We start from the raw sequence: 23545 nt of genomic DNA on the forward strand, positions 1-23545 counted from the left end.
ACTGGGCTTGATCCTGACTACAGGTGCTGATGGTATGGAGTTTTTTTATGTTTTCCCTGTGGCCCTGTGGGTTTTCTCCAGGTGCTCCGGTTTCCTCCAAAGACGTTCAGGTTTGTAGGTTAATTGGTTTCAGTGAAATAGTAAAATTGGCCCTAGTGTGAAGGACAGTGTTAGTGTACGGGGTAATCGCTGGTTGGTGTGGATCTGGTGGGCCAAAGGACCTGTTTCCATGATCTTTCGACAAAATCTAAAGTCTAATACTTCACAGTAAAGCTACAGGAGGTCATTGAGTAGCCATTAACAATCATTCCTCCGCATGCAGAGAGGGTGAGCAGTTAAAAGATGCAGAGTCAGTCATGATCCCAAAGTTGGTCCCACGGTACGAGTTTATTCCAAGAGCTCTCCCGAGTTTAAAAAAAAATCAAACTTGTGGTAAGCACGGAGAATGAACGTGGTGTGTACGTCGGAGCTCGGGGACGTCTCTTAGCGCTAACGGCAGGTACTCGGGAAGACTCGCTAATGGCAGGTAAGCACGGGAAGACTCGTGAAGATTTTTCAACATGATGAAAAATGTCCACGAGAGCCCCGAGTACCGACGAGTGGTCATTACCGTAAATCTCCGAGTTCAAATCAGGGCAAACTCGGGAGAACTCTTGGAATGAACTCGTACCGTGGGACAGGGCTTTAAAGTTGTAGTCTCTTGCCAATGTTTAACTCCAGTATCAAGAGGATCAGAAGGGCTCCCAATGTCCACTCAAAAACACCTTCAGAGACTGAGGGGAGATCTGGTAACAGTACATAAAATGATGAAAGACAATCAGAACTTCTTTACCAGGATGTCAATGGCAAAGGCTAGAGAGCATATCTTTAAAGTGAGAGTGGGCAAAATTTAAATGTGATATATGGGGCAGGTTTTTCTTTATACAGAGGGTGGTGGGTGCCTGGAACGGCCTGCCAGGGGTGGTAGTGGAGGTGGAGGCAGATTCAATGGTGGTATTTAAGAGGTTTTTGCATAGCCACATGGATATGCAGGGCATGGAGGGATATGTATCACATACAGGCAGAGGAGATTAGTTTATCCTGTCAACATGTTCAACACGAACAATGTAGGTCAAAGGGCCTGTTCCTGTGCTGTACTGTTTTATGTTCAATGTTGTGTTCCCAAACCATGCTGTGATGCATGCCGATAAAACATAATCAGATAAACGCTGATTAGGCAGCTGCAGATGTAAACTGCCACATTACTTGAGAAAGTGCAAACAGAAAACGGCAGGAATCAACAAGCAACCTCATTTCCAATCTTAACTGTGAAGGACTCACCAAGACAGCAGTTAAATATAACTGAGTCTACTGCTGCAGGAACTGCCTCCAGGATTACCCTGCAGCTAAATTGTTTGCCCTTGGCAACCTAAACCATCCTTCTTTGCAGCGAAGGTAGACACAAAGTGCTGGAGTGACTCAATGGGTCAGGCAGCATCTCTGGAGAAAAAAGATGGGTGATGTTTCGGGTCAGGGCCCCTTTTTCAGACCCTTCTTTGTGCTTGATGTGACTTTGGGCATCTAGACAGTTTTCCCATCTGATTCCTGTCAAATTCACTAGGGTGTAGTGAGGCCAGACAGGTTGAACGAAATGATTTTTAATTTTAATAAAAACGAACAAAAACCCGTGAAGTCCGCGTGTCTGACTGCACTAACAATAATAGCTCCTGCTGCTGGGAGGAGCGCTGACTAACTAACGTACACACCGCAATAGCCCGCGAAAACCAACACCCCACGGTCACATGATCGCTCCGACCAATGAAGAGGGTTCTGTCCCCTCCATCCCACCACTAGGTGCCGCTACAGGACCCCCCCAGAACCCGAGGAGAGGGAACGAGCGGGCATGCAAATGACCCGACCAGACTGAGTGGAGACAGGAAGGGCAGGCACAACCAGTGCCACGGGCGGAACAGGAGGGACTGGCACAACCGGTGCCACAGGCTGACCAGGGCAAACAGGCAGAAAAGGGGAAAGAGGCACAACAGGTGCAACCGGGGAACAGGGCTCTGCCAGTGGACGACCCCTACGCCGCGGTTGGGCCATCACCACCGGGCTGTCGACATCCAAATGAGCAGGCTTGAGGCGGGCTACCGACACGATCTCCTCACGATCCCCGACATCCAATACAAAAGTGGCGACACCAGGCCGCAACACCCGGACGGGCACTTCATAAGGCTGCTGGACGGGCCCTTCATAAGGCTGCTGGACGGGTCCTTCATAAGGCTGCTGGACGGGCCCTTCATAAGGCTGCTGGAGCAGAGGGCGATGTGAGTCCCTGCAAACAAAGACAAAAGAGCAGTCCTTAAGCACCGAGAAGGGTTCAGAAGAAGAAGGATTTCGGCCCGAAATGTTGCCTATTTCCTTCGCTCCATAGATGCTGCCCCGGCCGCTGAGTTTCTCCAGCATTTTTGTCTACAAGGCAGACGTGAACTGGGCTCCATGATCGGTAGAAATGTCAGCAGGCGCGCCGAAACGCACCACCCGGTGGGCCGCGAGAGCCCGGGCACAATTCGCAACGGAGGTGTCGGACAGCGGAATAGCTTCAGGCCACCGTGTGAAACGATCCACAACCGTGAGCAGGTGAGTGGCACCACGAGACGATGGCAGAGGATCCATATGAATGCACGACGGTGAAGGGCCACAAATAACGGTGAGAATCAAGGACGAAGGAAACAGTCCGAGTCCCGTAGGAGTGAATGGGACTGCCATTAACGGCGGTCAGGGTGGGGCCATGCTTCCCAGCACGGGTATCGAGGCCAGTCGAAGGGATGATGCTGATCTCAGCCACAGAATCCACGAGGAAACAAAGCCTGGAATGGCGAATCCTGACGTAGAGGCAATGTTTCTGGCCAACCGCGATAGTCTCTACTGGCGATCGGCCGAGGGATTTCCCGGAAACTAGCAGGGGCGCGGCATTGGCAGGCCTCCACGCCCCAGCGTTGGTGGTAATAACACCACTGGCGCTTACTACGAACCCCGGCGGTGGACTGCGAGCCAGCAATGTCATCCTGAGGAGGGACAGCGTGACGACAGCGCGGACACCCGGCTGATGGAACCACCATCCTGCTCTTTGGAAAGCCACAGCTCATCCGCCCGTTCAGCGAGCTGCAGGGGGTCGGTGAAATCAGACCCAGCAAGAAGCAGGCGTATTCTTGTATTCTTGTATTCAAATTTGATTGTCGTTGCCTCACTTTGAGACTTTGTATCGTTAAAAAAAATCACAAGAAAAATAATAAAAATAAATAATAAATAAATAATAAAACCTGTTTGAACAACAGGCGATGTTCAGGCCCTCACGCCGGGCTGGTGGAACGCTGACGCCGAGCCCCCCGACGGTGCAGCATCCTCCTCCTCAGCGGCCCCGGACCTTCTGCTGAAGTCCATCCATGAGTGCTAACATCTCACTCATGAGATCCGACGGCTGACGATCTCCCAGACCATCCATATGTAGCAGCCGAGCCACGCGATCGTGGCGGCTGAGCCCGAAGGTGCGCAGCAGCAACGCCTTCAGGGCCTCGTACCTGCCAATGGCAGGCGGATTCTGCAGGAACGGCAGCAACTGCAATGCCATCTCCTGGGTGAGAGCGCCCTCCACGTAGAAGTAGCGTGTCGCATCCGCGACGATCCAGCGGAGCACAAACTGGGCCTAGATGTGTGTGAACCACACATGCGGCTGCGTCGCCCAGAACACGGGCAGTTTAAGTGCGACTGCATTCTGCTGGGCAGGCGAGTCGTCGAAGTTCTCGTCGGCGTACATAACGAGAAGAAATCCGAAAAACGTTCGGATTGTCGGGGTCACCAAATATAGTGAGGCGAGACAGGTTGAGCAAAATCATTTTGATTTTTAATAAAAATGAACAAAAACCCGTGAAGTCCGCATGTCTGACTGCACTAACAATAATAGCTCCTGTTGCTGGGAGAAGGGCTGACTAACTAACTGACACACGCCAAAGGCTCGCGAAAACCAACACCCAGATGACCGCACCGACCAATGAAGAGGGTTGTGCCCGCTCCACCCCACCACTAGGTGCCGTTACAAGGGCTCTGCTGCGCCCTTCCACTTGTGAATGAGTCTAAAATAAAATGGAATAAATGCAAAATTAAAACAGATAGTACTGGAAATATGCAGCATATCAGACAACGTTCATGAGCGGAGGACATCTCTGGTCAATGATATTTCATCAGAAGATGAAACATGGACTTAACGACATGATACATGGACCAAGAGGGGAATCTCCTTCAGTGAGTGGAATTTATTTCCCAATTGAGACAGATTGGATTGGCCTAATTCAGGCAAGTTTTGATACTGGTATTTTAGACTATGGGCATGAGGGATTTGTGGGCCATGTGTACAGTGTGGAATAGATCAGTTGAGCAAATTGCTCCTTTCCATGTTATAAATGCAATGGAGATAATTGTAACTTTGTGCAGTATTGTAAATAGGTCATAGTAAATTGATAATACGTTTTTCATCTCCCCTCAATTTCTATTGCCATTGTCAATGGACACCCAAGTCTGCAGCCGTCTTTTAGACTTTGGATTTTAGATATACAGCATGGAAACAGGACCTGTGGCCCACCGAGTCCACACCGAGCTGCGAGCACTGGCACTATCCGACACACTAGGGCCAATTTACATCTGATTTTGGATAATCAGCCATGATCATATTGAATGGCGGTGCTGGCTCGAAGGGCCGAATGGCGAACGTCTGCACCTATTATCTATGTTTCTATGTTTCAATTTACAATTTTTCCAAAGCCAATTAATCTACAAATTTGTATGTCTTTGGAGTGTGGGAGGAAACCAAGCACCTGGAGTAAACCCACGTGGTCACATGGAGAATGTACATGATTGAACCAGGGTCTCGGGCGCTGGAAGACAGCAATCTACTGCTGCGCCACCGTGACGCCCCTGTGGCATTTGTAGACAACATCCCTGTCTACGTAGAAAAAATAAACTGCAGATGCTAGTTTACAAAAACAGACACAAGTGCTGGAGTAATTCTGTGGGTCAGGCAACATCTCAGCAGGTATTATGTAGCATATGATGCCTGCATTAGGTGTTATTAGATACAAGGATGGATTGGACAAACCAGGATTGTAATTTTCTGGACGGCTGGAGGCTGAGTGGAAACCTGATAGAAATATGTAAAATTATGTAAGGTAACATAAGTCAGAATCTTTTTTTCCGAGGGTGGAAATGTCAAAGACTAGAGAGTGTGGCTTTAAGGTGAGAGGGCAAAGAGATGTGCTGGGAATTTCTTTTACACAGAGAGTGGTGGGTGTCTGGAATGTGCTGCCAGGGATGGTGGGGGAGGCAGATATGATAGTGGAGTTTAAGAAGCTTTTAGATAGGCACATGGTCATGTAGCAAATGGAGGAATACAAAGCAGATGCAATTAGTTTTATTTTTAGTTTTTTGTAGTTTATTGTCACGTGCACTGAGGTAAAGTGAACAGCTTTTGTTGCTTGCTAACCAGTCAGTGGAAAGACTGCACATGATTGCAATCGAGCCATCCACAATGTACAGATATACAGGATAAAGGGAATAGTTTATCTTGTCGTCATGTCTGGCATGGGCATTGTGGGCCGAAGGGCCTGTTCCTAGGCTTTAGTGTTCAATGTTCAAAACCTTCTGCAAAATTCTCACCTCTATTCCAAGTCTTACTATTAACATTTGTGCTGAGTTGAAAGGGCAGATGTATGGTGGCCAGAATAATTTAATTTACAATACTGCAGCCGCCTGTGTTTAGTTAACAGTCTACATGAGGCCAGTAATCTGTTGATGTGCTTGGGATTTTTTTTGTTACGATGGGATGAAAGATGATGTCAACATCCATCAGGGCTTTGAATCGACCAGTCCAGGACTACTGAATCACCATGACCTTGTACACATCATATTCTTTTGACAGTGTTACAGGCAGCATTGCCTTATTTCAAGGAGCAGAAAATCAATCGTATTGATATTGGTTTGGTGCATTACCTTCTAGTGATTAGAGTGAATTGAAGCAGTCTATTGATGTACAATTCTGTTAGTAAAATTCGATTTTTTAAAAATCTTACATTCAGGCACACCCTTTCACATGAGTCTGCACTAGTCCATAATTATATAATTCACAGTTTCTTGGTCTAACTGGTCATTAGCTTTTCTTGATGATAGATCTTTTGCATTATATGAAATTGAACTACTGCCACTAAACCTAGACTATTATCTGATCTAATTGGATAGATTATGAAACAAAGTTTACTTTAGTTTAGTCTAGTTTATGGTCATGTGTAACGAGGTACAGTGAAAAGCTATTTTGGTGCGTGCTATCTGGTCAGCAGAAAGACTATACATGATTTCAATCGAGCCGTCCACAGTGTACAGTTACAAGATAATGGGAATATTATTTAGTGTAAGGTAAAGTCCGATTAAAAATGGTCTGAGGATCTCCCATGAGGTAGATGGTGGCTCAGGCCCACTCCCTAGTTGGTGACAGGATGGTTCATTTGTCCGCTAACAGCTGGGAAGAAACTGTGTCGGAAAGATACTGAAGATCAACACAAAGTGCTGGTGTCACTCAGCGGGTCAGGCAGCATCTCTGGAGAAAAAGGATGGGTGATTTTTTTTGGTTGGAACACTTCGTAAGATCTATTGAACCCATTGGAAGAAACTGTTGCTGAATCAGGAGGTATGCGTTTTCACACTTCCGTACCTTTTGCCCTAAGGGAGAGGGGAGAAGAGGGAGTGTCAGGGGTGAGATCCTTCCTTGATTATGCTGGTATGAATGAGTGTGTATGTGAGTGAGACTTGCCCTTGATTATGCTTTTCTCTGCACCTTGGTACACAATAAATCTAAACCTGAACTTAAATATCTAACCCTGAAACCCTAAACCATACTTAACTCCTCTGCCAACCAGCAGAGCCATGTTGTTTAATCATCTCTCCCCTCTTCTCCAAAGTCATAATCATCTGCAGGAATGAATCCTTTCTTTTTGATAATTTACTAATTCGTGCTTACTTTCTGCCATTGGTTTTTCGACTTGCACTCGCTAGAATTTAGAAGTTTGAGGGGGGGATCTTATAGAAACTTACAAAATTCTTAAGGGGTTGGACAGGCTAGATGCAAGAAGATTGTTCCCGATGTTGGGGAAGTCCAGAACAAGGGGTCACAGTTTAAGGATAAGGGGGAAGTCTTTTAGGACCGAGATGAGAAAAACATTTTTCACACAGAGAGTGGTGAATCTGTGGTATTCTCTGCCACAGAAGGTAGTTGAGGCCAAGGCTATATTTAAGAGGGTGTTAGATGTGGCCCTTGTGGCAAAAGGGATCAGGGGGTATGGAGAGAAGGCAGGTACAGGATACTGAGTTGGATGATCAGCCATGATCATATTGAATGGTGGTGCAGGCTCGAAGGGCCGAATGGCCTACTCCTGCACCTATTTTATATGTTTCTATGTTTCTTCCATGTCACGCTGTTAGGAATTCTAAATATTATTGGAAAATGTCTAATTTGTAGTGAACTGTGCAGCAACCTTTCTCATTGACAATTTTAAAAGACGCTGCCAACAAATATATCTGTTGTGCAATTCCAATGCTGGTTGCTTTCATTCCAGAATTTAAGGAAATCCCTGATGTTCAGCACCTAATACGTTATCATGAGGGAAATAGAGCGGGTGAGTGCACAGAGTCTTTTACCCAGAGTAGGGGAATCAAGAACCAGAAGACATACGTTTAAGGTGAGGGGGCCGAGATTCTATACGATCCTGAGGGGCAACCTTTTCACTCATAGGCTGGTGGGTATATGGAACAAGCTGCCAGAGGAGGTAATCGAGGCAGGTACTATAACCCCATTTGAAAGACATTTGGAAAAATACATGGATAGGAAATATTTAAAGGGATCGGGCTAAATGCAGGCAGGTGGAACCAGCATAGATGGGGCATCATGTTCCTCATGGACAAGTTTGCCCGAAGAGCCTGTTCCCATGCTATCTGATTCTGTGATTCTATGCTCTACGGCATGTAAAGCTTAACATGAACTAAATGTATGTCTAGGTAAATGAATGTGTTTGAGTTTAGTTTATTGTCACCTGTACTGAGGTACAGTGAACAGCTTTTGGTGCATGCTAACCAGTCAGCGGAAAGACAATACATGATTACAATCGAGCCATCCACAGTTTCCACAGAATACGGATACATGACAAAGGGAATAATGTGGATAAGTGTAAATAAAGTCCAACCAAAGATAGTTCAAGGGTTTCCAATGAGGTAGATAGTACCTCAGGACTGCTCTGTAGTAGTTGGTAGGATGGTTCAGTTGCCTGATAACAGTTGGGAAGAAACTGTCCCTGAATCAAGAGGTGTGCGTTTTCACATTTATGGATCTTTTGCCCAATGGGAGAGGGGAGAAGAGAAAGTAGCCGGGGTATAACTTGTCCTTGATTATGCTGGTGGCCTTGCCGAGGCAGCGTGAGGTGTAAATGGAGTCAATGGAAGGGAGGTTGGTTTGTGTGATGGTCCGGGCTGCGTCCACAATTCTCTGCAATTTCTTGCTGTCTTGGGTGGAGCTGTTCCCCAACCATGCTGTGATGCATTCCGATAAAATGCTTTTTACGGCACATCTGTAGAAGTTGGTGAGAGTTGCTGGGGGCATGCCGAAATTCCTAAGCCTTCTAAAGAATGATATACGTTCCTGGGAAGGAAAAGTAGATTAGTATGACTATTAATTAAAAAAGACTATAACCGCATGAAGAATTTTGTTCAATAATTCTCAGAGATGACAAACCAAGATGATAGTACACAATACTTCACAAACGATTTATACATATATTATAAATATTGAAAAAAAAAGATTTAAAAAATATGAATGAATTGGGTTGAAATATTTCTGAGTGGGAATGACAGATCGTGTATACAAATGTATTTTTCTTTCAGTTCTGGAGTTACTTAATTGTTGTCATGGCTTAGACTTCCATTTAAATCTTAATTAAACATCACGTAACACAGCCTGACATTTTCAGGGTATTTTGGAAAAAAACAAATTTGTAAATTCATTGAAGTTCCAAACAATTCAAATGATTTCCCTCCGTTCTGGTCTGCAAAAGAATGCAGCAGTTAACTACACATGCGGATATCTAGAAGTTTTTTTCCTTTGAAAGGTTGTAAAGACCGTGACTGCCAATGTTTCACAATCAATACAATGAAAAAAATCAGGACAAATATTGTCAATTGTGACTCATTCATTGTTTAATTCATGCGCCCAATTTTTGGCGGTTTGAGTTGAACGCTTTGGAGTGAATAAGCTTTTATCTCACGGCTGTTTTTAACACATTGATGGGTCTCATAACACAACTACAAGGCCACTAATAATCCACAGAATATTCAGTGAAATGAATTTACCAACCATTTGCATAGCACAATGATAATCCTTTTAAATGTATTATGTCACAGAAGGAGGCTCCGTCCTTTTTCTTAACTGTGCCTCCAGACCACGTATGATGTTACTCTACAAGGTGAAGATAAGCTGCTCATTGTTGACTGAAAGCCATTCGCAGCTGCACCAGTTTTTTAAAAAACTTGGCATTTAATCTTCCATCAACCTATTTGCCGGGTCTCATTATTTATTTGGCATCCAACACAGCTTAATACCACAAATGGGTCTCCCAATGTGATTCATGCAAACAACGATAAAAGTGAAAAGCAAAGAACTGCAGTTGCTAGTTGCCTCGCAATAGGACACAAAGTGCTGGAGTAACTCAATGGGTCAGGCAGCATTTCTAGATAACATGGATAGGTATTGTTTCAGATCGAGATCCTTTAGACTTGAGAGATACAGTGTGAAAATAGGCCCTTCAGCCCACCGAGTGCGCGCCGACCAGCGATCACCCCTTATGCTGACACTATCTTACACACTAGGGGCAGTTTACAATTTTACCAAAGCCAATTAACCTACAAACCTGTTCGTCTTTGGAGTGTAGGAGGAAACCAGCGCAAAAAACGCTATGCGATCACAGGGAGAAAGTAGAAACTCCGTACAGACAGACAACACTTGTAGTCAGCATCAGAACCTGGTCTCTGGCAGAGTAAGGCAGCAACACTGCTGCTGTGCCACTGTGCCCCCCTCTAAGGGGTACTTTTATTGCTGCATGTGTGAAGTACTAACACAATGACATTATTTTTCTTACAAACAGTACAATTGAGTATTGCCAAACCCCCGATACTCGATTAGCAAGAGAACCGAAATAATCCACTGTGACCACATGAAAGAGACGCCATGTTTTGGCAAAATGTAAATAAGCTGTATGTTTGATTGTTTACAAAGCTTATCATAATTGGAAAAAAGATTCAATTTTCTGTAGCTATTATCCTTTATGTTAATAAGGATAATACTGACAGAATTAGCATTATCCCTGTTCGGATAAGCCTAGAATTCATTCTTCTTCTTGCGTATGGCGTGCACAGCCTAAAGTTGTAGGACAACTTGTTCTATTTGATCTTATTTGATTGTGCACACCAGGTTAATTGCATTAGTCGAAACAGGGCGGACCACGTGAAGGTTGCAATCTCCCACCACAGAATTCATTCAGTGCATTGTGAATGGTACTAACATAGGATTCCTGAATATTAATGTACATGCTACTCTCTCAGTTTGCTACAAATGATAGTAGCAATGTAAGTACCACTCTATGCTGATATTCAACTACACTACTGAAAGATATTTGTCGTCCAAATGTTTGTTATGGTTTGGGCTGATGTCATAATTAAGAAAATCAAAGCAAGATCTCTGGTTATTGAATCTGTAGCATTAACTTTTCCTAGGCGCTGCTTGACCTGTGAATATGTTTGTACTTGAGATCTCTGCTTTATGCTGACCAACAATACTCCTTTAGTAGAAGCAAGGAATTGCAGATGCCGGTTTATACCAAAGATAGACACAAATTGCTGGAGTAACACAGCGGGTTCTGGCAGCATGCCTGGAGGAAAAGGACGCGTGACGTTTCGGGTTGGGGCCCTTCAGACAGAAACTAGAATGTGGGGGTGGGGGGTGGGGAGAGACGAAGAGTTGGAGGCAAGAAATACCAGGACCAATCAAGGTTGGTCACAAATGACCTCAGGGAGGGTGGTGCCTGGTAAGCCCATTGTTGGTTAGGGAAGGTGTGATCACAAGAGGGATACAATGTGGGGAACTATGTAACTGAGAAAATGACTAGGGTGGAGGAGGGCAGAGGGGGGGAGATGGGAGTGTAAGTAGAAGTAAAACTGATTGCTGCTAATACTGAAAGCTTGCTATTCCTGAAATGCCTGCTATCTTTGTCTTGCAAGTCACAATTGCTACACTTCAAAATATTTGAGTTTAGTTTAGAGATACAGCGTGGAAACAGGCCCTTTGGCCCACCAGGTCCGCACCGACCAGTGATCCCCGCACATTAACACTATCTTGCACACACTAGGGAGAATTTTTACATTTACCAAGCCGATTAACCTACAAACCTGTATGTCTTCGGAGTGTGGGAGGAAACCGAAGTTCTCGGAGAAAACCCACGCAGGTCATGGGGAGAACGTACAAACTCCATAAAGAGAGCACCCGTAGTCGGGATCAAATCCGGGTCTCCAACGCTGCATTCGCTGTAAGGAAGCAAGTCAACCGCAGCACCACCGTGACTGATTTGCATATAAAACATTTTAAGGCGTGTTGTTTTAATGACAGATATAATAATTTACATAATTTATACTCGCATATAATTTTTTTATTTTATAAAATGAATATAGGAATAGTGCTTTATGTACAAAGACTGAAAGGTAGAGCCACAACATTTTTAGTGTCTTCCCTTAAGCCGTTTCCAAGTACTCAGTCTTTACAAGACTCAACCAAGCTGAATCGTACATTGAGGAAGATTAGTTATTGTTAGATTCTGCACAGCACTATTTGTTTAACAGCAAAGCAGGAGTTGCATGCAAACACTCAAGACAAAGATAAGTCAAAATTGCCAATTTATCTCCAGAATCATTCCCAGGAGAATTTCCTCAAATGTGTTCATATTCACCTCCACACCGTTCAGTAACAAGCTTTGTACCACAGTGCACAGGCCATTTGTTTCCTCCTGAACAGTTTTATTACTTCGAGTAGTTGAAGCTTTTGGGGTTGAAAGCTCAATGAGGATAATGAGAAATAGAAGCAGCCTTGGATGGATACTACCTTGAAGTAATACAATGGGCAGTAATAAAAAATGAATCTGATATACCTGCCAAGAGTACTATTTAATTTTTTACATTTCTCTCTTTTTTTCTTCAGGCCATTTTCTGTTCCTCGACACCAAAGAGATTCAGACAACTGATTTCAATGAGTTGAGAAGTATGATTTTTCCATCTCCCATTAGGAATTCTCCCTGTGAGGCAAGTGCATTGTTTCTGTTTTACTCAGAGGTTCATTGCTATTAACATCGCTGTTAGGTTAAGCCTAGAATTTGTTCAACGCATTGTGATTGGTGCTAATGTAGTATTTCTGAATTCATATTTCAGAAATATGAATTCAGAATTCACTTCATATTCACTTTAAATAATCATAAAGTTCAGTACTGGGATGTGTACAGTGGGATTGAAGGAATGTGTACATAAAGCTCCCTTTCCCAATATTTTTCCATTTCTTTTTGCACACCTGATCAATTCTGCAGGGAGTGTGCTTGTGGGATATTCATCAAGAACTTAGGACATTCCTTAGGAAGTACTGCTCAAACCAGAAAGATTTGAGGTCATCAAATATATTTATGCATTTGGTGTAAAAAAATATTGCCTATTGTGCATTAAGATCATTCCCTTACAAGAATTACCATCAGGATAGTTCCAGTTACAGATAGAACGCCTATTAAGAAATAGTCATACAGCGTGGAAACAGGCCCTTTGGCCCAACGTGCACACGCTGACCAACATGCCCCATCTAAACTAGTCCCACGAGTCTGCTTTTGGCCTATCAACTACCTCCTCCAGTAGCGTGTTCCGTACACCCACCACCCCTTGTGTAAAAAAGTTACCCCTAAGGTTCCCATCAAATCGTTGCTCCCTCACCTTAAACCTACTAAATCTGGAAGTTTGATCTTGCCTGTAGGCACTAAATGTCATAGACATAAAATCATTCAGCATGGAAACTGGCTCAACTTATCCATGTTGACCAGGATGCCTCATCTATGCTAATGCCATTTGCCCATGTTGAGTCCACATCTCTCTAAACCTTTCCAATCCATGTACGAGTCCAAGTGTCATTCTATCTGCCTCAACTACCTCCTCTGGCAACTCGTTTCATATACCCAACATGTGAGTAAAATATTGCCCCTAAGGTCTGTGCTAAATCCCGCCTGTCTCACCTTAAACCTATGTACCCTGGTTCTTGATACTGTAATGCCTACCCATTAAGATCTTCTAAAATTCAGTTATAGTGACGTGAAATGTCAGAATGGAATTAATCTCATCACATTTATTAGACATGTGAGGATTTTATTAAACTTTATCTTTTTTATAAATGAACTCTGGTGAATCAAATCTATCTACTCCTCACTTGGTGGGAAAAAGCACCACTTGGGGTATGTGAGTGATGTTGCTGGTCTCCTGCCTGAGTACCGTCGGTTGTCCCTGTGGTGGTGGAAGGATACAACATGGTATTTATGTGAAACGAACTGCTTATAGACTCATTGAGTCAAACAACATGGAATCAGGCCCATTGGCTTTGCCCACGTCGATCAAGATGCCCCATCTCGCTAATCCCATTTGCCCGCATTTGGCCCATACCCCTCAAATCTTTCCTAACCATGTGCCAGCCCAAGTGTCATTTAAATGTTGTCACAGTATCTACTTCAACTACCTCCTCTGGCAAAGATAGGCACAGAGTGCTGGAGTAAATCAGTGGGTCAGGCAGCATCTCTGGAAAAAAAGGATGGGTGTTGTTTCGGGTTGGGACCCTTCTTCAGACTGAAAATAGGGGGGAGGGGGAAATGAAGAGCTGGAGGCAAGAAAAGACTTTCATTCTGAGGAAGGGCCCTGAACCGAAACATCATCCATCCTTTTTCCTCCAGAGATGCTCCTTGACTCAAGTTACTCCAGCACTCTGTGTTTACCCTTGGTATAAACCAGCAACTGCTTGTTCCATACACCCACCATCCCCACCACCCACTGCAATGTTCAATCAAATCCCTCCAAAAAACAAAATCCATGCATTGAACCCTCCACCTTGCACACAGAAACAAAAGCTGCTTTGTTCAATAAGATTTAAAACAGAATAAATATTGAACAAGTGCATGTTTTCACAATAACGTACTATAAATTTACCGGCTTGGCAGTGTTTTTGAGTCTTTGACTCGATTTAAGGCTTTGAGTTATCTCAAAAGGCAAAGCTATGACACTATATTTTGTCTAGAATGTGTTACCAACAACATCTGTGAATAAAACATCTGAGCATATTTCTCAATATGCCACGACAGATTCTAGAAGTAGTCAGAGAGTCATACAGCATGGAAACAGAACCTTCAGCCCAACTTGCCCACACCAACCAATATGCCCCATCTACACTGGTCCCACCTGCCTGCATTTGACCTATATCCCTCTAAACCTGTCCAATCCATGTACCTGTCTAAATGTTTCTTAAATGTTATGATAGTACCTGCCTCAACTACCTCCTACTGCAGCCCGTTATATGTATCCTCCAACCTTTGCGTAAAAATGTTACCCCACAGGTTCCTATTAAATCTTTCTACTGTAACCTACACCTATGGTTCTCTATTCCACTACTATGTGCATTTTCACGATCCATTCCTCTCATTATTTTTTGAACACCTCTATAAGATCACCCCTCATCGTCCTGGGCATCAAGGAATAGAGTCCTAGCCTGCTCAACATCTCCCTACAGCTCAGGCCATCAAGATCTGGCAACATCCTAGTAAAGGCAAAACATCTGAGTCACGGTGGCACAGCGGTCGAGTTGCTGCCTTACAGTGAATGCAGTGCCAGAGACTCGGGGTTCGATCCCGACTATGGGTGCTGTCTGTACAGACTTTGTACGTCCTTCCCGTGACCTGCGTGGGTTTTCTCCGAGATCTTCGGTTTCCTCCCACACTCCAAAGACGTACAGGTTTGTAGGTTAATTGGCTTGGTAAATGTAAAAATTGTTCGTAGTGTGTGTAGGATAGTGTTAATGTGCCGGGATCGCTGGTCAGCGCGGACCCGGTGGGCCAAAGGGAATGTTTCAGCACTATATCTCTAAACTAAACTAAATCTTCTCTGCTTGACAACATCTTTCCTATAACATGGTGCCCAAAACTGAACACAATACCCAAAATTATATAACTGCAACATGACCTCCCAACTTCTTTACTCAAGACTCTAAGTACAGTATCTTACTTTTACTTTAATTGACCAAACCTATGTATTTCTGTGCCAAAAAAAGCCAACAGCAGCCTTTTCCCACACTGAGATTGGTTAGGTTTCAAACACTATTACTGAAAGCTTATATTTCCATGAGCGGGCACAAGTCAGGGAAAAAGAATGGGCAGCTGTAATTGCTTTCAGCAGGCAAAACATCAGTTTAATCATGTAACAGAAAAATGTATTTTTCCATAGTATTTATCATACCACAGGTATACCGCTTATTACTGTGGCATTTTGAAAAGACAAACCAAGCTGAAATCTGAAAATCCAGTAAAGGGGAATTGACTAATTAATTCATCTCTGTTTCAAGCCTTGCACTTAAGAAGCTAATTACTTTTCAGCTGTAAAGACCAAGTTTGACAAGTGCACACGTTGTACATCGTCAGCTCCACACAATCCTTGTGCTGAAATTTAACCATTCAAACAGCGCTAGCTATTTAACACTACCAACACCGACTGAACTTCGAACTACATACTGTCTTGGTTCTAGAAGTTATAGAAACAGAATTAGGCCAATCGGCCCATTAACTCTATTTCAACATTCAATCATGGCTGCTATATCTTTCCCTCGCAATCCCATTCTCCTGCATTCGCCCCATAACCCCTGAACCCGTACTAATCAAGAATCTGTCAATCTCCACCTTAAAAATATCTATAAACATCCTCCACCGCCTTCTTTGGCAATGGACTCCATAGAATCACCACCCCCTGACTAAATAAATTCCTCCTCATCTCTTTTCTAAAGTTACGTCCTGTTATTGTGAGGCTGTAGCCTCTGGTCCTAGACTCCACCGCTAGTGGAAACATGCACGTCTTTGAGACGTGAGAGGAAACTGGAGCACCCGGAGGAAACCCACACAGTCACAGGGAGAACGTGCAAACTCCACACAGACAGCATCTTGGTTCAGGATCAACACCGAGTCTCCAGCCCTGTGAGGCAGCAGCTCAACCTGATGCTAAATTAAACTAAACTAAACTAATCTTCCCTCAGAACCACCACGAAATTCAATAAACTCCTAGCCCACTTTCTCGATTGATCAGTATTCCATTCACCAATCATCATTGTAGCCACTATTAAGTATCTCTGCCCACCAGACCCCTTGACCTTAAAACTGTGCGGCTCAAGAAGGGAGCTCCCCATGTTTCAAGGGAATAAAAATATTCAGGTCAAGAATAATGAAAAGATGCAGACCTCCTATTATTCTTCAGGTATCTGAAATTCCACTGAGCTGCCAAGTAGTTGTTTCAGGGCCAGGAATATAAATCAGATAAGCTTTTAAATATGCAAGAGGTAGACAACTGTGACAGAACAAAGGAATGTAATGTCTAAGCATATGAATCCTTAATGCACAGGTATAGAAAGAATACCCAGAATGGCTAATGGACTGTTTACCTTTATTTCAGAGAGTTGTTGAAAGCCTTGATCAGCCAGTCAGTGCTATGCAATGAAACATCGCATAGCTGTAAAGTTATATTAAGTAATGCACAAATCATAACAAAAAAAATATTTTGCCTTCTGGCATTTCAAGAAGCCATTTGCACACAGGTACACAAGGGAAATAAACAGAAGCTGCACAATTGTGCCATCTCTTCGTTTAATTATTTTTGTGTAAAATGTGGGGGCTTAATGAAGTCGAGACATGCAATAGCTGCAAGCTCTTCTCCTCGATAAGTGTAGAAGTTCACTGAATTGGCAATGTGCAGAGACCAGAGAGACGGAGCCTGGTTTCCTTGCCTTCCTCCCTGCACCAATGCTGCACCTGTTCCCTAAGTTCAGGTGATTGGAAGTCATCCCTGCAGTGAACTATTAGTTTAACAAGGAGGCATGTCAGCATCGTGTTAATGAAATAAAAACTAAAATAACCTCTTCAGAGCTTCAATGCTTAAGATCAGCTCTATAAGCTCACGACTCGCCACTCACAACAAATTAATGATGTTCAAGAAATGGGCAGTAAGTGAGTAAATAGATAACTCACTGTTCAATACTTCTTCATGCCCTCAGGCCTCCAGCTTGGTGGCAATTGCAATTGACTGACTCATCTGTTTGCCAGCTAATATTAAAAGTGATAAGAGAAACATTAAGATAATTGATATGACCAATATGTAGCGAAAGGAATACTAACATTTAATTGTAGGACATTTCATGGAAGTATACATGCTTTCTTTTGTTCAGACTACTGATATTAATCTTAAATCCATGCACTACATTGGGACCCAGGCACTTCAGATCAGTTTCAGGTTCCATTAACAAATATGAAGTAGATTTTTTCTGACCTTTTTCCTCTCACCCACCAACGTGCTTCCTTGTCAAACAGAAAGCTTCAAGGAACAGCTTCTTCCTCTCTGTTATCAGGATTTTGAACAGTCCTTCCATTACCCAGGGTAGTGTCTGATTCACCTCAACCCCATTGCGCAAATTGGACTTTGTCTGTGGAACTGATGCGCTACAATGCCAAGAACTATACTCCTTGTACTTGAGTTTGACGATTGTATTTATGCATGGTATTATCTGATCTGATTGGATAGGATGCAAAAACAATTTTCACTGTACCTCAGTACACATGACAATAATGAACCTAAATCTAAACCTGAAACCTAATGGCATTTCAAACCTGTAGACAATTGGGACAGAAGAAAGGAAGTGAGGGTCTAACCATATGAATGCTTAATGCACAGGCGTAGAAAAGATACCCAGAATGGCTAATGGAGTGTTTACCTTTATTTCAGAGAGTTGTTTAAAGCCCTTAAATTCCTAAAGAAAATAAAAATGTTCACTTATGTTGGGTAATTCCTGTTGTATTGGAGTCAAAGTTATATCAGTTTTTCTACAAGGCTCCACCTGTAAGATTCCTCATCAAAGAACCCTTCATATCAGATCAGAAGATAGACACACAATGATAGAGAAACTCAACAGATCAGGCAGCATCTGATTATGGAGAGCATTATGGAGAGCATTATGGAGAGAAGGCAGCATTATGGCAGCATTATGGCAGCATTATGGAGAGAAGGCAGGTACGGGATACTGAGTTGGATGATCAGCCATGATCATATTGAATGGCGGTGCAGGCTCGAAGGGCCGAATGGCCTACTCCTGCACCTAATTTCTATGTTTCTATGTTTCTATCTCTGGAGAAAAGGACTGGGTGGCGTTTTGGGTCGAGACCCTTCTTCAGACTGAGAGTCAAGGAAGAGAGATACTGGAGTTATGAAAAGGTTCAGAACAAATCAGAATCAGCACCGATGAACAAGGAAAGGTGGAGCCCACAATGGTCCAGTGTTGGTTGTGGGAGAGGTGATAACAAAGGGATATATAGATTATATCACCTCTTGAGGGATGAAAATTACATATGGAAAGGTTGAGTATTAAATCAATATTGACTTAATTACACTTCTCTCGGTTCTCTCTATACCTTCATCACTATCACCTGGGTATATTTTCTCAACAACATCGTGACAAAGGCCTAATCCATAATGGTGTTAGTGCCATCACTGTCCTTGCACAGAACACACATTTTCACTGGAGGTGTCACACATGGACACAAAGTGCAGGAGTAACTCAGCTGGAGAACTTGGTGGGGTTTCGGGTCAAGTCCCTTCTTCAGACTAAATGAAATTTCATGAATCAGAAATGCAAGTTGAGATCTAAATATACTAAATTTCCTTTGCCGAACCCTTTAGTAAAACATCACATTCTTTTGCTATTTCAAAGTCATGATAGTCATGAATCCATATGTATGGATCTCATTGTACTGTCTGTAAGGACTTTGTACCTTCTCCCTGTGACTGCGTGCGGTTTCCTCCCACATTCCAAAGATGTGCAGGTTTGTAGGTTAATTGGCTTCTGTAAATTGTTGCTATTGTGTAAGATAGAACTAATTAATGGGTGATCACTGTTTGACGTGGACTTGGCGGGCAAAAGGCCTTTTTCCATGCTGTATCTCCAAACTAAACTAAACCAAACTAAACAGTACTGCTGTGAATTTTCTCTACTTTACTTCAATGTTTTGTCACGATAAGAGAGATAAAATCGACACTTTGTGCAGAGTTAAGTGTGGGCCCTGATCATTTGTGTATGCGTCTCTTTACATGCAGGTCCACATGTCCTTGTGTTTGTTTGGCACGTTAATGGGAAGCCTCTCGTTCATGCTTGTGGAGAACAGGACGGATGAGGAATACGGCAGGACTCTGTGGGAATTCGGAAATGCTACTGGCTCAGGGAGTTGGCAAAAGATTGCGCTATCATTGTCCAACGTGTCTGACAGGTATGGCGTTCTGTTCCTGCTCTGTTCCTCTACTGGGAAAAAAAGTCTGTTCAATTTACTTTGCGGGGGTGCTCTTCATGGTGCTGCCCGCTTTCATTTACAGCTGTTCTGGATGTCCATTATATATGTAAAGGGAAGGTTTTAATCAGCCCTGAGTAAAAAAGTATGAGAATATAAGCACTTAAAGCAACTTGGACTTTGAGAATTGGGACCAAAACCTGCCGACTCTTGTATATTGACTCGGTGGGCTATTTCGATACACTTTGTACTTAATCTAGGATTGGGCATAAATATATCAATACTTTGCTGAACTGTATGCAACAAAAAAGGGATTTCACCGTACTTCAGTGCATGTCACAATAAAGAACCATTTTACCTTTGAGATATAGGAGCAGATATTTTAGTCATAGTCTCACAGCATGGAAACAGCCCCTTTGATGCAACTTGCCCACACCGGCCAACATATCCCATCTACATGAGTCCCACCTGCCTGGGTTTGGCCATAATCCTCTAAACCTGTCCTATATTTTACTGATTTGCAGAGGAACCTCAAGGGACAATATGGTTTGTGCCTTATTCAATTCCTTATATTTTTATTCAATTTTACTTCCCTTCCATTTTGATTCAAATAATAAGCAATCAGTCACAAACGTAAAGTATTTCTTTATTCAGAGTCCACAACTTTATGGTGTGGAGAAATCCAAGGGTTTGACACTTTGAGAGAAAAAGACAGTATCCCGTTTATATGACTCTTAAATGAGCCACGGCTTATTCTGCAACTATGCACCAGGGAAAGCATCTGGGTAACCACACTCTCTTAATCCCCCCTTAGCATTGTGTATGTATCAACATGTTCACTTATACTGAGCAGAGAGTGTAGACACAATCTGCTTCATCTCACCTTGTAAAATAAATCCTTCACACTTGGGATCAATTTAGTGCACCATCTCTGTAGTCCCTCCAAGGCAAGTATATCCTTCCTTAAATAATGAAGTCTTAACAGGGAGACGCAAGAGACTGCAGATGCTGTACTCTGGAGCAAATAGCAAACTGCTGAAGGTACTCAGTGGGCCAAGCGCCATTTGTGGAGACAGGGGGAATTACAGGAATTGTTGACGTTTCAAGATGAGACATGAGCGGAAAGGGAAAATAGACTGTGTAAAGGAGAGAGGGTAGTTGGTGATAGGGGGACCAAGGATGGGTGAAAAGTGAAGGCTGAGGGACAGTTAGAGACAACTGTGGGAATGGGAGGGTGGAGTTGGGAGACGGAGGCAAGTAAATTTTAGTTGGAAGGTAAAAGCAGTTGGAACCAGATGGGGGCGATAAGGTAAAGGTGGAGACAGCTGCTAAAGCCTTGTAAATGGAAACATGGAGACTACCCATGCTGGAATCTGATAAATAAGGAAGGTAGATGAGGTAAGGAAAAGCAGTTGGTATATAATACAAGCTACCAGAGGAGGGAGTTGAGGCAGCTACTATAACAGCATTTAAAAGACACATGGAGAGGTACATGGATAGGGAAGGTTTAGAGGGATACGGGCCAAGCAGGGGCAGATGGGACTAGGGTAGATGAGGCATTTTGGTTAGCATGGGCAAGATGGGCGAAGGGCCTGTTTCAGTGCCGTATGACTCTAAATAAGGAAGCTGATAATTGAAATCATTAGGGAAGAGTTGAAGAACAGATGGATTCAGATAGGGAAGATCATCCAGTGGGTGAAGTATGTGCATGAACGGTGGATGAAACCACCGGAGGGGGAGAGAGGAATGATAGTCAGTAATAAACTGGGAAGACAGAATCTTTTTCCTCAGGATAGAAAAAATCAAATACTAGAGGTCATAACTTTAAGGGAATAGTAGCAAAGTTTACTGGAAATGTGCGGGGCAAGTTTTTTTACACAGAGGGCAGTGAGTCCCTGGAATGTGCTGCCAGAGGTGTTTGTAGAAGCAGATACGATAATGGCATTTAAAAGACTTTTAGATAGGCATGTGGTTATGCAGAGAATGGAGGGATATGCATTATGTGTAGGTGGATAAGAGATGGTCGTGGCATCAGGGGCGGAAAACCCGGGGGGGCCAGACGGGACACATCCCCCCCATGTTTTGAGAGGTGGGGTCCCCCCAAGTTTTTGTCTTCCGGATTTAAAAATCTCCGCTTTCCTCGAGACAGTGGCGGTGGGACTGCTGATCGAGGGCGGCGATTGGACGAGAGAGACGTCGGTCAGCAAGCAATGGGGGCGGGACATGATGATTCAGCGCGATGATGATTGGAGGAGGAGAGGAGTGGGGGGTGGGGGGGGTGGGACTGAGGATAGAGTGCGGTGATTGGAGGAGGGAGACGTGGCACAGACCTGCGCCTTATCCGCAGCCGGGATCGATCCCGGCCGGGTCTCCGGCGCTGTCCCGTCCCCACCCGAGTGTCCCCCACGGGTGGCCAGAGAGATCGGGAGTCAGACGTGAGCGGTTCCCCCAGCCAGCGCAGAGAAGCAGCGCTAAACCCAGCTCAACTCTGCCGGTCCCGCCTGTCCTTCCTGGGCTTGCGGGAAATATGGCCAGCGCGGAGAAGTAACGCTGGTGTCCCGTCAGTCCAGGCAGGGCTGTTGGTTATCCCGGCGAGACAGGTAGAATTGAGCTGCTTTTAGCGCTGGATTGAGCCTTCGAAGCCTCGCACACGTGTGTGCGAGTGTGCGCATGCGCGCGCGGCCGTCAAAAAACTGTGTCCCCCCCTGTGCCCCGGCCCCCTCCATATTTTGATAGCGAGTTCCGTGCCTGCTTGGCATCATGTTTGGCACAGACATTGTGGGCTAAATTCATGTGCTGTACTGCTCTACATTCAATGGTAGTAATGGTGCTGAAGGTATAATATGGAAAAGGGATAAAAAAAATGGAAGAGCGGAGAGCGAGAGGGAGGGGTGGGGGTGCAGAAGTCAGGGTTTGCTGGTTAATTTCAAAAAGTATGAGTCAGTAGATAGTTAGCCCTGTTGAGAAGATTGAGAAGCTGTGCAGCGGACAAGAGGAATTGCCAATGGCATTAGGGCACAGTTGGAGATCACAGGATGAAAGGATAAAGGGATCATGAATGTGTTATTCATTGAACTCAGAAGAGTAAATGGGCTTTTTACTTATTAATTAAATCAAAGGAAGTAAAAATGCAATTGAATAAGCGCAAAAAACATGAACTGAATAAAAGTAATAACCAATTCAATGACAAATACTAGGATAAGGAGAAATATGGATTATAATATTAACCAGCATATGTGAATTGGATTGCGGCACCTGTGGTTCCGATTTGGTAACGTTCAACTATTTAAATGGAATTATGTCCCAGATTACTGTGCATACACTGTGAAAAGTAGAAGTGGGAGTCTTCACTCCATTTAAATAGCTCAATGTCAACACATTCAGAAGGCCAAAGCTGGCAGCATTGTCAAGTCTGATCTTGCTTGCATCTAACAGCAACAGGTATCAGTAAAAGGACAAGTGTCTTCATAGGCATTATTTAGAAAGCTTTCTTAGTAACCAGTGCAATCTGCATCACATCAAGGCAAACAAGAAGGACCAGGTGCAACAAATGATGATGAATTAATATCAGATGTGGCTTCAGCCTTCTCTCTCAGTGGGGCAAGGTGACAATGGCTAGGAACAAAGTACTGGTGTTACTCAATGGATCAGGCTGCATCTCCGGAGGACATGGATAGGTGATGTTTCGGGTCGGGACCCTTCTTCAGACCAAATCTCCATGGCCATGAGTAGGCCAATCTGTATCAGACACAATGTGTTGGGCAGTCTAAGCAAAATCCCCAAAAATGTCCAGAGAAACATATTTTTCCAATTAAAACTGTACGGAGTTTGTA

General features: G+C 43.8%; 1 protein-coding gene and 1 long non-coding RNA gene across 2 annotated transcripts in view; both read left to right on the forward strand.

The window, feature by feature from the left end:
• Positions 1 to 18429, forward strand: part of LOC129699620 (uncharacterized) — a 37902-nt gene extending 19473 nt beyond the window's left edge. Inside the window, exon 4 of the long non-coding RNA XR_008723884.1 lies at positions 12314 to 18429. This is a non-coding gene — a long non-coding RNA (uncharacterized LOC129699620). The remainder of the gene's footprint in view (positions 1 to 12313) is intronic.
• A 1032-nt stretch (positions 18430 to 19461) lies between these two features.
• The window catches only part of LOC129699874 (ALK tyrosine kinase receptor-like), a 265553-nt gene continuing 261469 nt past the window's right edge, over positions 19462 to 23545 (forward strand). Inside the window, exon 1 of the mRNA XM_055640014.1 lies at positions 19462 to 19694. Coding sequence (XP_055495989.1) covers positions 19519 to 19694 — 176 coding nt within the window. The 5' untranslated portion in view covers positions 19462 to 19518. The remainder of the gene's footprint in view (positions 19695 to 23545) is intronic.

Source organism: Leucoraja erinacea, chromosome 8, assembly GCF_028641065.1.
Source record: "Leucoraja erinacea ecotype New England chromosome 8, Leri_hhj_1, whole genome shotgun sequence".
Lineage (NCBI taxonomy): Eukaryota > Metazoa > Chordata > Chondrichthyes > Rajiformes > Rajidae > Leucoraja > Leucoraja erinaceus.